Source organism: Danio aesculapii, chromosome 13, assembly GCF_903798145.1.
Source record: "Danio aesculapii chromosome 13, fDanAes4.1, whole genome shotgun sequence".
Taxonomy (NCBI): Eukaryota; Metazoa; Chordata; class Actinopteri; order Cypriniformes; family Danionidae; genus Danio; species Danio aesculapii.
In genome coordinates this window covers 28,959,779-28,976,534 of record NC_079447.1, presented here as the reverse complement: position 1 = coordinate 28,976,534, position 16,756 = coordinate 28,959,779, and the positions used below count along the sequence as shown (strand labels likewise).

Below are 16,756 nucleotides of genomic sequence, written 5' to 3'. Positions count from 1 at the left end.
TTATATTTATAAATGAATATCAGTATGTATACTATCTAAAGCAGGGTTTTTTCCTATAAAAGGCTAAAAACCAAAATGGATTGAGGGCTGTGGGCCAAATACATACCAAGCTGTACTACAATCAATTTGACAAGGGAAATTACCTAAAAATGTTGCTGTAAAACATATTAACTAGTGCAGTATCATTTTTAACAATTTACGCTGAACTTATTACAGTAAAACATAAACAATCCCATTATAACACAATGGAGTTCAATGCTGAATGCACTAGTCAAGCTGCTCCTGCCTTCACCTTGATTAGCTTGCAGATAACTTGTGCATTGTCCTCTGTCTGTCAAGTGACCGTGTTTACATTTAGAAGATTCATTTGCAATATTTAATTGTATCATTTAATTTCAGGTGGCTTGTTTGTAGCTCAGCAATAAAACAAAGAAACTAAAGGTTACGTTAAATTTGAAATGACAATCTCTGTCAAAGGCATTTGCCCCAACCACCTCCCCATCATTCTCCTTCATTCAGATGAGATGGTGGCCCAATTCAAAGGTTACTATGGGCCAACTTTGGCCTGCGCATCCTACTTTGGACATCTCTGATCTAAGGTACAGTGCTCAGTATATATGAGTACAACCCTCACAAATCTCTCAAATAAATTAATCTTTTCTATGGGATGCTTTACAATATTATATTTGTGCATATACATTAGTTTAATCAGTACTGAAGTCAAATCTGGAGCCAATCTAACAAAATAACTTACAATAATGGTTCAAAAATTAGTACAGGCAAATTTACATATTAGGGAAAAATATTAAATAACGTTTTCAAAAACAGCAAAATCAAGAGAAGCAAAAAATATATACAATTTTATTGAAATGTAGTTTGTAATTTTTTTTGCAATATTTTGCATGAATATAAATGCATTATCTTTCTATTTCTAAGATATTCTGTGAGTAAAATGTTATTTTAATAAACATATCTGTTTAATAAATCTGTTTTGTTCAAATGTACCAATCTATATTGCCTCTATTCATTTTGAAAATGGATGTACTCATTTAAGCTTAGCACTGTACATCATTTGGGCCTCTGGGGCTCCAAACAAAACATCAGTAAATGCGTAGAAGTAGATATGTAACGATGTTTCAATCATTGAATAAATATACAGGAAATTGCGGACAATAAAGATACAGAGACCAAAGTAAGTATTTGTTCATTTTAATATCACTACAACTGCATTTGAAATCCATAATTTAGCATCTGACAAACACACACACTCACACACAGACACATTTGAATATTTATTTCAGGGAAAATAAAAATACAAAATTGTTTGATGCTCTTTCATTTTCAAATTGCAATACACAGTATAGCATACAGTGCTCCTTACATATAAGTACACCCCTCACAAATCTCTTTTTAATTCATATTTTTAGTAGGAAGCTATACAATATTATATGTGTGCATATACATGAGATTATTCACTACTGAAGCCAAATTTGGAGCGTATCTAACAAAATAACTTATGATAACGGTCCAAAAACTAGTACACTCAAATTTATGTTATAGAGAAATTCATTCGTTTTCGTTCATTTTCTTTTCAGCTTAGTCCCTTTATTAATCAGGGGTCGCCACAGTGGAATGAACTGCCAACTTATCTAGCATATGCTTTACGAGCAGATGCCCTTCCAGCTTCCAGCTGCAACCCATCACTGGGAAACATCCCAACATCCAACATCACACACATACACTATGCGGACAATTTAGCCTACCCAATTGCCTATAGCGCATGTCTTTAGACTTGTGGGGAAAACCAGAGCACGGAGGAAACCCACGCGAACACGGGGAGAACATGCAAACTCAACACAAAAACGCCAACTGACCCAGCGACCTTTTTGCTGTGAGGCGAACGTGCTATCCACTGCGCCACCGTGCAGCCGTTATAGAGTATTATTAAATACAAATTTAAATAAAAAAGAGGAAAAATCAAGGGAAGCAAAAAAATGTTTAAATTTTGTAGGTTGACATTTTTTTAAATTGGATAATCTTTCAGTTTCTAAATATGTCTGGTGACAAAATGTTATTTTAATAAATATATCTGTTTAATAAATCTGATTTGATTAAATGCACCAAAGTACATTGCCTAGGCTTATATTCACTGAGAAATGGATCCAAATATTCATTTTCAAAATGGGCTGTACTCAATTATGCTGAGCACTGTAGGCTACATGTCTTTGCGTAAGAGCACATTACTAACACACAATTTCAATGTTTGTGTATTTATTTATTTATTTATTTATTTATTTATTTATTTATTTATGTTGTTTTTTCTAAAAAATATTCCTAAACCCAGTTTAATGCTCTATTGCATATTCAAACCGGAATACAACACTACACCTACTACAAGCCATGAAAACACTTCATCTGAGGCAGAACAAATATAATTCGTGTCTCTATAACATCCATGATTCATTCAGAGGTTAATCCCATTGGACAGCGCAGGAAGAGAGAGTCAGGTGATTTTCGAGGAAGCCGGAGCTTCATTCAGTCCTCCACAGAGAGAGGAGTCCGCCCGCCCGCTCGCCCACCCAACCCGGATGCAGAGCTCGTTTGTAGAGTAGTCAGTTGAGGGGTTCCGCGCGCAGGATTGGGGGTTTTCAGCACCACGCAAGGCGGACAGCTCCCGCGGCGCCCACCTTTGTTTCCCCGCGGCTAGTGAGACCTGCGGCCGCTGTTCAGGCGCAGCTGAGGGGCTCGGCGGAGCAGACTGGATGCCGGATTGGACTCTTTTGAAGGAGGTCATTTGCATGCCGAAGCTCGCCGGGTGTAGCAGCTCAACGTCGGGATTGACAAACGATGGCGGAGTGTGGAAGGAGGGGACTGTCGCTGCTCGAGGAGGCGCGATCTCGCTACGAGAGCCTGCAGATATCCGATGATGTGTTCGGGGAGTCGGGCGACGACAGTAGCGAGAACCCCTTCTACAGTACCACCGGAGACTCCAATTCGGATAACTACCCGGAGACGAATGCGGACGATGCTAGAGCCGGTGAAACTCGGAGTCAGAGCTGCGGTCCTCCCGGCTCTGTGTCTAGCGGGCAGGCGCAGGAGGAGGGATGGGGCGACACGCTGCGGGACCTCAGCCTGCCTCACTACCAGGACACGCACGGTGAGTTGGTGTAACGGTGATGAACGCTGATTAGTGTAAATGCAATGCAGCTTCATCCTCCTTGAGAGGCCTGCGTGCTCGACGAGTAATTAAGCTCACAGATGGGACTCTCTGATGACTACACTGGTTTGCCTTGATCTCTCTCGTCAGATGGCTCCAACAGATGACACAATTCCTTGAAATATGGATCAGGGGTGATTATTAGCTTGCTTTGTGAATTCATGCATGCACAGAGTGATAAGGGACGTGAGTGAGCAGGCCAAATTTTGGGATTTTCAGTCCAGCTGAGGATGCTTTTAGTGTCTGCCAGACTCTGAGCAGCTGTGATTTTGAGTATGATTAGCTCAGTTTCAGGGCAGAGAGGGCATTTGCATGGGCGGATGAGAGGAGGCTCTTATTTCTGAAAATTTCACACTTTGAAGTGGTTAGATGATGCTTTTAGAGATTTAGTGCAAATGCTTTCTTATCAAGTGATGTACTGTGCACACATGTATATGCAGCAAGTGTCAGTTGGAGAGAACAAATAAGCACCTTAAAACTGCAATAAAACAAGTCAGACCCAATAGTTTATTGCAGGATAAAATCCTAAACGTTGTTGGCATTCAGTCTCCAGTTCAGCTTGCATGGATTTCAGTAGACTGCATGTAATTGTATGTGGTTTAATCTGGTTTTAGGAGATTTTAATATAAAGTGTTGCCTCATTTTATCTAAGCTCACAACTGTCTGGGCTTTTACGCCTCACTGAATGTTTAGAGAAAATATCTGAAACAAACATTGGTGCAGTTATGCTCTCATGAACTCAGTTCACCTGACAGATTTTGCATGACTTATCAATACAAAGACCAGTCAAATGCTTGTGGTCCTTCCACCAACATGGCAATGCAAATCATCCAAACAAAAATAATAGTGTAATAGCAAAAACTATTTTTAAGTTCGCAGTTCTTGTGCCAACCCAGCAATGCAAATCATCTAAAAACAAAACTGAAAAATTATAATACTGAAATGAAATCTTTTCACTTAACTTTCATAGAAACCTGGAGGGTAAAACTTGCATACAACTGCAGTAGAGTCCTTTCAATTTTTCAATTTGTTTCCAGCCACAATTATTTACATTAGGGTTTATTAAACTGGGCTTGTAAAGGAGTGCCAGAGGCTTAGTGCAAAATCTTTGAGAGAATTTATTTTAATAATGAATAAATAATTTAATTAATTATATAAAACATTTTAATTAAGATAAACACATGTTAGTATTAAAGAAACAAAACAAACCAACACATAAAAAGAAATCTTATAAAATAATCAATGCAAGAAATGTGTTTCAAAAATGACATAATATTTTGGATAAATAAAATAAAGTGTTATTAAAAAAGAAAATAATTAAGAATAAAATGAACAATAAAACATCAATTTATATAAATAAAGAAAGTCCAAATTAGTACAACAAATAATTATGTAACTAAATTGAAAGTAATATTATCCCAATAATATTTTAGACTAGTTTAATATATTGCTTTTTTCACAGTATGAATTGGGTCTTTATTTAATAAACGTAAAAGTGTCTTTCACATTTAGGATGGGTTTTTGTTTTAATCACTAAAAACATGGCTTAATGTATAAAGACTATATTAAAAGATTAAATTAAATAACACCTTATTGATGATGCATACTACAGTATACACTGTAAAAAATAAATCCGTAAAATTTACAGTAAAAAAAAACAGCAGCTGTGGTTGCCAGTATTTCACCATTAAAATATGTTACAAACCATAAAAGTAATTTCTCATTTTTACAGTAAACTATCATATTTCATTCATTTATAGATGTAATATGTCTGTATTTTGAATTACCAACATCTACACATCTTTTGTTACACAGTTAGACACATTAACACAGCCAAATGCAGGTGGTGATGAGAAAGTTACATAATAAACCAATGCTCATCACAAATAACTTTTCCCTCAAGCAGAAAGGTGTTTCAGTAAATTGAAGGTGCTCAGTGTCATTCACACAGCTACTAAACACCAGTATGGTAACATGCATAACATTAAAGTCATGAAATAAACATTGTTTATCAACATTAGATGTAACATAAATCTCTAATGTACATAACTCATGGGGAAACAACTAAAAAGATCCATGGTAATGTTAACAAAAAGCATTAAAAGTGATGTGCCATACAGGGAGTTCTGGGAAAGTCAATTTACGGTTACTCGCCGTATATATTATGGAAACATACCGTTAACCAGGTTACAGATGTTTACTGTAGCATTTTTACAGTTACCGTTGAAATCACAACCATTTTTTACAGTGTATACACGCAAGTCGATGAAAATGAACACACTGTCTTAATACCATATTAAGCATTTACTTAATAATGATTTTCCATAGGAAAATGCTTAAAACATGCAATTTAGAGCTTTGCATTTATATTCTGTCTGAATCTCTTTTTCTGTATATTGTTTGCATTATCAGTGGGGTATAGGGCTGCACAATATTGGAAAAATCTAACATTGCAATATATTTTTATTCTGTGATATATATTGCTATATAAATCCAATTCCACTTGATGTGTTGAATAACTATTTGGAAAGAATTGATTATTTTAGATTGATTGGGATGATTGTAGGGGAGTGCATAAAATATAAGGAACAATCTAAAAGCATGGATAAATTCAATATAGAAAAGATACACATTTTTGCATTGTTTTTCAAGTAGTTGAACTGTATTCAGGTATACAGTAATTGAATAATTAAATGTTAAATAATACTGCATAGTCTTCATTTTATAACTAATTAAATAGAATTGATCGCTATTAATTTGTCAAAGTTAAAAACAGTTGAATTTCTTAGACCTGAATACTTTTAAAACCCTCACACACTCACAGGTCTCAAAAACACTTGAAATGATTATTAAAATCCAGGCTCCACATTGCATATACTCGCGATGTGTCTATTGCGAATATTCACATTGCGATATTGATGCTGAAACGATATATGTTGCAGCCCTAGTGGAGTATATACTGAATTTGATCTATTATTCTCAGTCATAAACCATTAGCTCAAAGTACTTTAATAGCAGTCAGCGGAAAATTATGAATTTGCATGAAGTGCAAAACAGAGAATGTAGCTTAACTGTTTAGTAAATCCATTATTTTGTGGCTCAAGCTCACCTGAAGATCATCAAAATGCAGCAAACACACATACAGTGCTCAGCATATATGAGTACACCCTCCTTAAATCTCTCATTTAAAGTAATATTTTGTATAGGAAGGTTTACAATATTATATTTGTGCATACACATTAGTTTAGTCAGTACTGAAGCCAAATCTGGAGCTCATCTAATAAAATAACTTACAATCATGGTTCAGAAATTAGTAGCAAATTTATATGTTATAGAAAAAATATTAAACAAAATTTTCAAAAATCAAGAGAAACAAAAATTAATATACAATTTTGTTAAAATATTGTAGTTTGTAATTTTTTTTGCAATATTTTGCATGAATTTAAAAGTATTATCTTTCCTTTTCTAAAGATTTTCATTTATTCATTCATTTCCTTTAAATATACATATTTTATATATACATATATTAGATGTATACTGTATACATACACTACAGACAATTTAGCTTACCCAATTCACCTATACCACATGTCTTTGGACTTGTGGGAGAAACCGGAGCACTGAATGCGGGGAGAACATGCAAACTCCACACAGAAATGCCAACTGACACCGGCCGAGGCTCGAACCACCGCGTCGCCTTTTGAAGATGTTCTTTGAACAAAAAATTCATTTATTCATTTTCTTGTTGGCTTAGTCCCTTTATTAATTGTGGGTTGCCACAGCGGAATGAACCGCCAACTTATCAAGCACATGTTTTATGCAGCGGATGCCCTTACAGCTGCAACCCATCTCTGGGAAACATCCATACACACTCATTCACACTCATAAACTACGGACAATTTAGCCTACCCAATTCACCTGTACCGCATGTCTCTGGACTGTGGGTAAAACCGGAGCACCCGGAGGAAACCCACGCGAACGCAGGGAGAACATGCAAAAGTCCACACAGAAACGCCAACTGACCCAGCCGAGGCTCAAACCAGCGACCTTCTTGCTGTGAGGCGACAGCACTACCTACTGCGCCACCCTGACCAAAATATTATTTTAATAAATATATCTGTTTATTAAATCTGTCTTGTTCAAATGCACATATATATTTTACCCATATTCACTGAGAAATGGACAAAAATATTCATTTTCAAAATGGGGTGTACTCAATTATTATAGAAATGTACATGTTGAACATATTGTTATACTAGTATTATTTAGTATTCCATATCTCTGACATCAAATGAAAATTCTTACTAAATTCCCTCTCTAGGAAATGGAATGAAGTGGTTTCTTGCCTGGAGCTTCTGTTTAAATAGTCCATTTTTTATGCCAAGACATATGTAATGGGAAATATCCTGAAAAAATAAAACAGTTTTTCAGCTTTAGCCACACAAATAAAGAAGGTCTGTATATTTCTCCCTGAATCATAGCTAGAGATAACCATGTGTTAATGCCAGACAGACTTGCAAATGCTGCGGTTTACATAATGTGCAGGAAATCATTTCTGCCTGAATAACAAAACATGTTTTTTTTTCCTGCAAGGACGTTGGAGAGGTTTGTCTGTTATTTTATAATATGTTCTGATCTAATTGCCGTTTAATGTCAGTCTAAATACCGTCATAAATATGAGTGTAAAGCCTCCTGGGCATCACTTACTGCACAGACCCAACATCTGAATCAATAGACCGATAATAATATCATGCTTCATGCCACTGAAGTCAAAGTGACCCAAGAGCATGATTTAATGATGCATGCTGACGTTTTTAGATGGAAGAATGATGCATAATGAAAAGAAAATCTGAATTCTTTTGCGAATCAGTAATCTTCATGTAATATTTTCTTGTTTGGGTTTGAGTGTATTCCAAAACAAGTAGACGGCGTGCTGTTGATGAATGACACATCTTTCCGTCGCGGTTGCTCAGAAAGTTCTGTCTGTCACCATGGGGGAAAAAACTGGCCATCTGCTAACCGCCTTTGCTTTGGCTCAAGCTGCAAAATCATGCATCAAAGGAGCTCACAAAATCAATTCACAGACATTTAGCATTTTACATCATGTGTCATTTAATAATAACGTGACACTTGCGGATGCTGACAAACAATGTTGGATCAATTTGAGCTGTCAATGCTGTTCATAAAAAAGTTCATTTAGTATCTTTTTCTGGTACAGCATAGAAACTTACGTAAGGTCTATATTATTCAGGTCAAACTTGTGCTCTCGCTACATCCTTTGCAACTGTGAGATTCAAAAGATATGGTTGTTTGCTTGTTGGGGTTTTTTTTTCGGGTGAAGAAAGTGCTGGTTCTTCTACTAATCTAGCAGACTATGAAGCACACCACGAAGCATCGTTTTCTAAGAAAACTGACTGTAAAGAAATAGAAATAAGTGTATTTGAATGTTTTATAGACTTTCTGGGTGTGAAGAGAAAACCTTTTGAATGCAGCTCTTAAAGCCAGCTTATATAAAATAGCAGTGCAGCACTTTAAATATTAAGCTTAAGAAAGAACTAGCAATTTTTGTATGCTTTTTTCAATTTAAGCTTAGCTTTCTATGATTATAAAGTACAATTTATGCATTTCAGAAGCGATACCGCCATTATCTGGATTAGGCCACAGAGTGATATTACATAACACTTTGATTTAATGTCATGACAGATTTTAATCTCTCTATCAATTTTCTGCTTCTTTCAATATAGGATTTCTGACAAGCACAATGATAGATAATGATTTCAAATAAGTGTAGAAGATTTTATAAAATAAACAATCATTTAATGAATTGATCAATGATAATTACTGATGATTGGTTACAGTTCCTAAAATACACAGTTTACCATATACACATTAATATAAATTTGAATCTAGATTGAGTTGTTTCCATGTAATATGGAGCTAATAATATGCTAAAACAATCTGAATTATAATTGTGTTAATCTGACTTATTAACAATTGTAAGTTAATAAAACTGAACATTATGTGTAATTTTAAATTTGTTTTTGAATTTTATAACTTGAATATTGAACATCTGAAATTTACGACAACTGAATTTTTTTATGTCCGATTTTTATAGACGTATTTTCAAACTTCACATTTTTTTGGTTCTGAGTTCATAGATTGCAGATATTGGGTTCGTAAAAACACAGTTTAAGTTTTTAAGATCTAATTCAAAATTCTAAAATTCAAAACCAGAAATTCAGATTGTGAAATTCTGATCATGAATAAAGTAGGTCAGGGGTCATCAACAGGGAAGAGTAGATGATCACCGAAAAGTCAAGCTAAGAATCACCTTTGCTTGATTCATGGTTATGCACAGGGTGTGAATTACAGGGGCTGGGGGTTCTGAAAATAGGTCAAATAGGCCTTTTTATCTACATATACCTTAATGTATAATGAAACATATGTATTTTAATAGACGCCTATGATCGCACATAAAAACTAAAAAATCTTAAGTTTGAAAGTATGTCTATAAAAATCGGACTTAAAAATAATTAAGTTGTCTTAAATTTCAGATGTTCAATATTCAAGTTATAATTCAAATTAAAAAAAAAATTAAATGGCATATAATATTACATTTGATTAATTTACAATTGTTAATCATTCAAATGAACACAATTCAAATTCAGATTGTTTTGGCATATTATTATCTCCATAGTATCTACCTGTTTTTAAAATTTTGGTTAAAATGGCTTTTGAAAAGTAAAGAGGTGTTTTTTCCCCCTATACTGAACTACATTTCAGTACTGTGTATGGACAGATGAATGAACATACTGTAATACATTGTGGAAAGAACTTTATCCTGGGGGTGTTTTTACGTTGATTTACGTGCTTCTTCAGAGCTGTAATGGGAGTTGAGCTTCTGTTTGAACAGCAGCTGTTGTTGTTGGGTTAAGATGTGTGTCATATGTGACTAAATGAGCACATGACCCTTTGGAAAGCATGACAGAAGTGTTTGTTCAGGAAATGAACACATTTTTTGATGGCTTGTATTGTTTATATTGGGTGTTCTTTTGTCATGAAAGATTAACAGGTTATATAAATATTTGAACACACTTATTGCTCCCATTCAATACCAATATTACATTTCATACAGATGACTGGTGACAAACATGATAACCCCACAATTTTCTCTACATTGCCGTGGAAATGATTTATTATTATTTTAATCATAAAATGTTTAAAAATGTAATGTAGGTTTTATATGTTGTCTAATGTTGATTTGTCACTTAAGAGAATAAGTATGCATTTCAAAAGTTAATCTAGTGTGAGTTAATATACTAAAGTTAGAATATTCAAATGGGAAAAGCCCTCCTCTTAGCACCCCTTGATCAAAAATGTTCCCACAGCAGTATAAAACGCAAATTCTGTACATGTACATGTTTTTGTGTCTCATTAACTGTATCACGCGATTGTTTTTGGTAATTTTACCAACAAAGTTTTTACCTAAAAAGCACAGTGATGTTTTATTTTTCGATTAATTAGCCTGTGTACTTAATTCAGAAATGAATTAGCTTTTATAACTATTTCAATGGGGCATCACGGTGGCACAGTGGGTAGCACGATCACCTCACACCAAGAAGGTCGCTGGGCGAGTTGGCATTTCTGTGTGGAGTTTGCATGTTCTCCCCATGTTCGCGTGTGTTACATGCGCTACAGGTGAATTGAATAAACTAAATTGTCCATAGTGTATGTGTGTGAATGAGAGTGTATGGGTGTTTCCCAGTGATGGGTTGCAGCTGGAAGGGCATCCGCTGCATAAAACATATGCTGGATAAGTTGGCAGTCCATTCCGCTGTGGCGACCCCTGATTAATAAAGGGACTAAGCCGAAAAATAAAATAAAAGAATGAACAGTTTGAATGGTAACACTTTATAATAAGATTGTATTAGTTAATGAATGACAACACAATTATGACAGAATTTTTTTCATATTGAAAATATAATTGTTTATTGTTAGTGCTAACAATGCTAATGCTAACAAGCACGAATTTGGATTATAATAATGCATCAGCGAATGTTTTGTTCATTATTAGTTCATGTTAGTAAATCCATTAACTAACTTTACCTAATGAAAACTTATTGAAAAGTGTGACCATTTGAATATATGACAACTTTCTTTTTGAGACATATACCGCCACACACTGAAAGTTTTGTTTTATTATTTAAATGATCATTTCACTTAAATTAGGCTTACAGGTTTTAAAATATGTATGTATATTGTTTTGAAATAGTAAACTGTTTTGGTTGCATTGATTTTCACTACATAAACAAAAAATGAATTCTTTTGAAAGTAATATCTAAGCTAAATTTTATATTGCCACATCACACAAAAATATGTCCACAATATTTACAAAAATATGTGCTTAATATAATATAATATAATATAATATAATATAATATAATATAATATAATATAATATAATATAATAAAATATAATATAATATAATATAATATAATATAATATAATATAATATAATATAATATAATATAATAAAATATAATATAATATAATATAATATAATATAATATAATATAATATAATATAATATAATAAATTAGCACTTTTTTTGTTTTTGGTTGCACCTCCTATACAGTTAGTTGAGCATCTGCTTACTTGATTTTTAAAACAGATTTCCAGTGTAGATCAGATCCTGGGCTGCTGTTTACTCTCGATTGTATCATGCACTCAAATGAATGACACACTCTGTTGGTTTGGGGTCATTAGGGCACTGTACCAGTGCACAATTGTGCGCAATCTGCAACAGCTGTTTATGGCTGTTCATAACCTGTAAGATATCTCAACATGTAGTGCTGAATACAAGTGTTATCATTCTTATCAATAATATACAGTGTATATTCAAACTTAGTAACATGCTACATATTTTTTATTGCATGTATCAAGAACTAAAAGCTGAACCGAGACACTTATATTTTCCTTCTAAACCATTTGCTACATTTCTCTGTGAGCTTCTTGGTGCCTTTTAAGGTTGACAAAATGGTCATTAGTGGAAGTGGAGCAAAAGATAACAAGGGAACAAATTAAGCTTTTTTGCTAATCACTTTCTCTACAACTCTTAGTCATTAGCCCTCACAGCACATGTTGATGTACCATACGCTCATTAGTTCATGCTCAGTGCTCCCTGTTAGGTAGATGGTGATAAGAGTCCTGATAAAACTCATTAGAAGTTCAACTGTGCATCCAATGCCCCGTCTGTGGAGTTAAAGGGATAATATCATCCAAAAATCTCCCACTATTTACTGAAAAGCTGAAAACCTGCCAACATTGAATTCCATAGTAGGAAAAACAAAGACTGTGGAAGTCAATGGTTACAGGTTTTCAGCATTCTTCAAAATATCTTCTTTTGTGTTTAACAGAAGAAAGAAACTCATAAAGAACTTGCTTTTTTGGATGAACTATCCCTTTAAATAGGCAGTTCATCCAAAAATGAACAAAATGATGTCATCATTTACTCACTTTTAAACTTCTGTTAAAGTCAAAAGACACGAAAGAACTGAAATCACAAGACAATTTATGTTTTTTTATTTTTAATTTAGCCATTATGCTTATTTAAATGTTGCAATATTATTTATAACTACTACTGTGCATTGACAATGTTGAATTTACTGAAAGTTCAGCTTTTTTGTAATCAGCTGCTCAGTGATTTACTGTAAATATTTAAATGTATAATCAAAATCACATATTCGGAATATGTGTTTCACATATTATTTGATTATTTGATGTGTTTTTTCTGTTTATTTCTAATTTAAAACAACGGGCTTTGTGAATTATAATGTAATGAAATCACTCTGGCATTATTTTCTGTAGTCATGTGCATCAGCCACACTAAAACAATTTCTGCAAAATTGCTGCAAACCATTTATATGTGTTGAATTTAAACAAAAAAAATTAAATTTAGTAATGTTCAGCTTTATTTGTTTATTTAAATTCAGCCCAAATAAATTGTTTACAGCCATTTAACGTAAAAAAAGAGTAAATCCAAGGAATCATCTTTGAATATTTTTTTTCAGTGCAATAGGTTTTGTAAGAAGTTACACAATTAAAAAATATCTAAAAACTAAACAAGTATTTTTCTCTTAAAACGTACCTTTTATTTTATAGGTCCAACACAGAAAATGTCTGCCACCGCTACAGCCATGGACTTCTTCCAGCTGTTTGTCCCAGACAACGTCATTCAGAACATGGTGACCCAGACCAACATGTATGCCAAGAAGTTCCAGGAGCGTTTTGGCAGTGATGAAGGCTGGACCAACGTGACACTGGCTGAGATGAAAGCATTTCTAGGCTACGTTACATCTACTAGCGTGAACCGCTGTGAGTCGGTGTTGAGCATCTGGAGCAGTGGCTTCTTCAGTAACCGCAGCATTGCGCTCAAGATGAGCCAGGCACGCTTCGAGAAGATCCTCAAATACTTCCATGTTGTAGCCTTCCGCTCCAGCCAGGGTGGCAGTCAAGGCCTCTACAAGATCCAGCCCTTTCTGGATTCTCTTCAGCAGAGCTTTAGCTCTACCTTCAGGCCCTCACAAACACAGGTAAAACACACACATCACTCATTATCCCCAGTAAAACATATCTGTTCATTTTCATGGTTATGAATATATTAAAACATATGCTTGTTTGTTGTAAAAATTCGTAATAATGACCAAAAAATACAAATTTTGAATCTCCTTAATTCCGGGTGCAGTCATACTGCTGTTGTGGCTGGTGTATTCTGGGTAATTTTCTCCCCCTTGGTTTCGAGTGTGGTCCTGAAAAATCTCTGTTTGAAGGAGTATCTACCCGTTCCCTTTAGCCCTACGCCTTCAAGCTAAAGAGAATAGGGACACCCCTACCCCTTCACATGAACACGCAAAACGAGGGGTAGGAGAAGGGCTAAGGGGTACAATTGGGATTGGGCCTTGTTTATTTACGCTTTCAAATGCATTAAGGGCCCCAAAGTCTGCTCAGAAACTTCGATGTTAAAAATTAAACTCTACTGTACATTTCAAGTCAATCAGTACATTTTTTAGCCCTCAAATTTCAATACTTTTGCACTTTTACTGTAGTGAAATTGGAAAAGAGCATGTAAACGTACTATATGGGTATCTGTACTTTTATTCAAACACTTGATCTGCAACTCTGAATCACAATATCAGTAATAAATCATCTGGAAGCTGAATAAAGAAGCTTTTCATTGATGTATGTGGCTTGTTCGATTTGGCATGGATTTGGTCAAGATAAAACTATTTGAATATCTGGACACTGTGGGTTCAAGAAAATCAAAATACTCTGAAAAGGACCTTTAAAGCTGTCCAAATGGAATTGTGGCAAAGTTCATTACTAAACAAAAATAAAGTTTGGTATACTGGATTTACAGACTGAAAAATTGACTAAATGTAAAGTCTTTTGGATATTCATTCATTCATTTTCTTTTTGGTTTAGTCCTTTTATTAATCTGGGGTTGCCCCAGCGGAATGAACCACCAACTTATCCAGCACATGTTTTATGTAGCGCATGCCCTTCCAGCTGCAACCCATCACTGGGAAACGCCCATACACTCTCATTCACACACATACACTACGGACAATTTAGCTTACCCAATTTACCTATAGCGCATGTCTTTGGACTTGTGGGGAAAACCGGAGCACCCTGGGGAAACCCACGGCAACACTGGGAGACCATGCAAAGTCCACACGGAAATGCCAACTGACCCAGCCAAGGCTCGAACCAGTGACCTTCTTGCTGTGAGGCAATCATGCTACCCACTGTGCCACCGTGATGCAATCTTTTGGATATCTAAATTATTTTATTATTTATTATTATTATTATTATTATTATTATTATTATTATTATTATTATTATTATTATTATTATTATTATTATTATTATCTAATCTAAATATTCTTATAAAATAATTATTTATTTTGGCTCATACAATGTATTTTTTTATATTCATACAAATATACTCATGCAACTTAAGACTCTGGTTTTAATAAGGCATGCTTTTAATGCTTCAACGCTTTTTCAATTGAGATTTTTTTAAAATAGAATTATTGTAATAATGTTTTGTTTGCTACAGTTGAAAGGAAATGAGTGTGACAATGAAAAAAAAAAAGTCCCCAAGGACAAACGAGGGGTAAATCATGCCTGACTTTAGCAATCACTGTCAGTCAGCAAAGAGAATCTCCACAAATCAAATCTTCACAGTATTAACTTTTTGGAAACTAGGCCTTGGGTATTCAATTTCTGTGCCAGGGAAAGTGGGTTTGGGACTGAAATCGGAGCACGTTCTGCTGTAATTGGGAGAGACTAGAGTGCCGTCACAGTTCCCAGCCTGAGAGCTTTATAGGACCATTGAGAAATCTGTTAAATCTGCTGCTCTTCATAGCTGCTCAGTGCAATAGTTGACACCTGGTGCACTTTTTTATCTGAATTTGTAACGTACACAGATTGAAAACAAAACATTAATATCTTCTAATAGAAAACTGTTGCCTTACACAATTAAAAACATATTTACTATACTTAAAAAAATAACTAATAGTTGTCACTATACTTTCTCAGTTCATTGATTACATTACGAATAGCAGAACGTTTTTGTATTGCAAGTTTTCTAAAAGTTATGTTTAAAAGGCACCTATTTCCCCCTTTTTCAAGATTTAATATGTCTTTTGTGCCTCCAGAATGTGTCTGTAAAGTTTCAGCTCAAAACACTCATCCAATTATTTATTATAGCTTTCAGAATATTGGACTTTCTACTCAGAACAATATGTAGTAATTAGTATTAGTAGTTTTGTTGCCTGTGCCTTTAATGTTAGTTCTCCCTGCCGACTGTTCCCTCGTGCCTGTCAGAGAGTGCCTTGGCTGTGATAAATAAACAGCACAGTGACAGACATGAAGGAAGCAGATCTCCCGTAACGTTTGTGAGAAACACTACAGTAACAACTTTCCTAATTATTATTTAATGTATTTGTTGTGGAGTTAATTCAAGCCTTTCTGCAACGATGAGTCACACACAATATCGTAACAAAGTTCATGCACACATGCACACACACAAACACACACACACAGCAAACACACACACACAGAGCACATGTTTAACTTTGCACTGTTTTTGCACGGCAAATGTGACAGGATACACATTAATACACTGCTGTATGGACATCCGTTGTGTTAATGTACAAAATAAAACTGATTTAATGTCCACAAACCGGGATTGAAGGATTTTCTTTTAGAAATGTACTGACATGCGGCTGTGGTGAAAAAAGTAAAGACGGTAAAATCGCTGTAATTCATTACAAACATGCACTGTTTTAAAAATGTTTTAAACTTGTAAAACTTTCTTGATCACATTTGATGATGGTTGATGATCACAGCGAGCTGAACAGATCTTTTAATCCCAGTTGCTTTGCACGCTTCCTTTCTGTTTTTTCATGTTAATATGCAGCTGTCAATCAAATCTGTGGGCGGAGAAACCGCACTCCTACGTCACGTTGCGGTGG

General features: G+C 34.7%; 1 protein-coding gene across 1 annotated transcript in view; it reads left to right on the top strand.

The window, feature by feature from the left end:
• The first annotated feature begins 2,571 nt into the window (after positions 1-2,571).
• pgbd5 (piggyBac transposable element derived 5) overlaps positions 2,572-16,756 on the top strand; it is a 34,719-nt gene continuing 20,534 nt past the window's right edge. The window contains exons 1-2 of the mRNA XM_056470248.1: positions 2,572-3,157; positions 13,380-13,810. Of these exons, the coding sequence (XP_056326223.1) occupies positions 2,848-3,157; positions 13,380-13,810 (741 nt within the window). The 5' untranslated portion in view covers positions 2,572-2,847. The remainder of the gene's footprint in view (positions 3,158-13,379; positions 13,811-16,756) is intronic.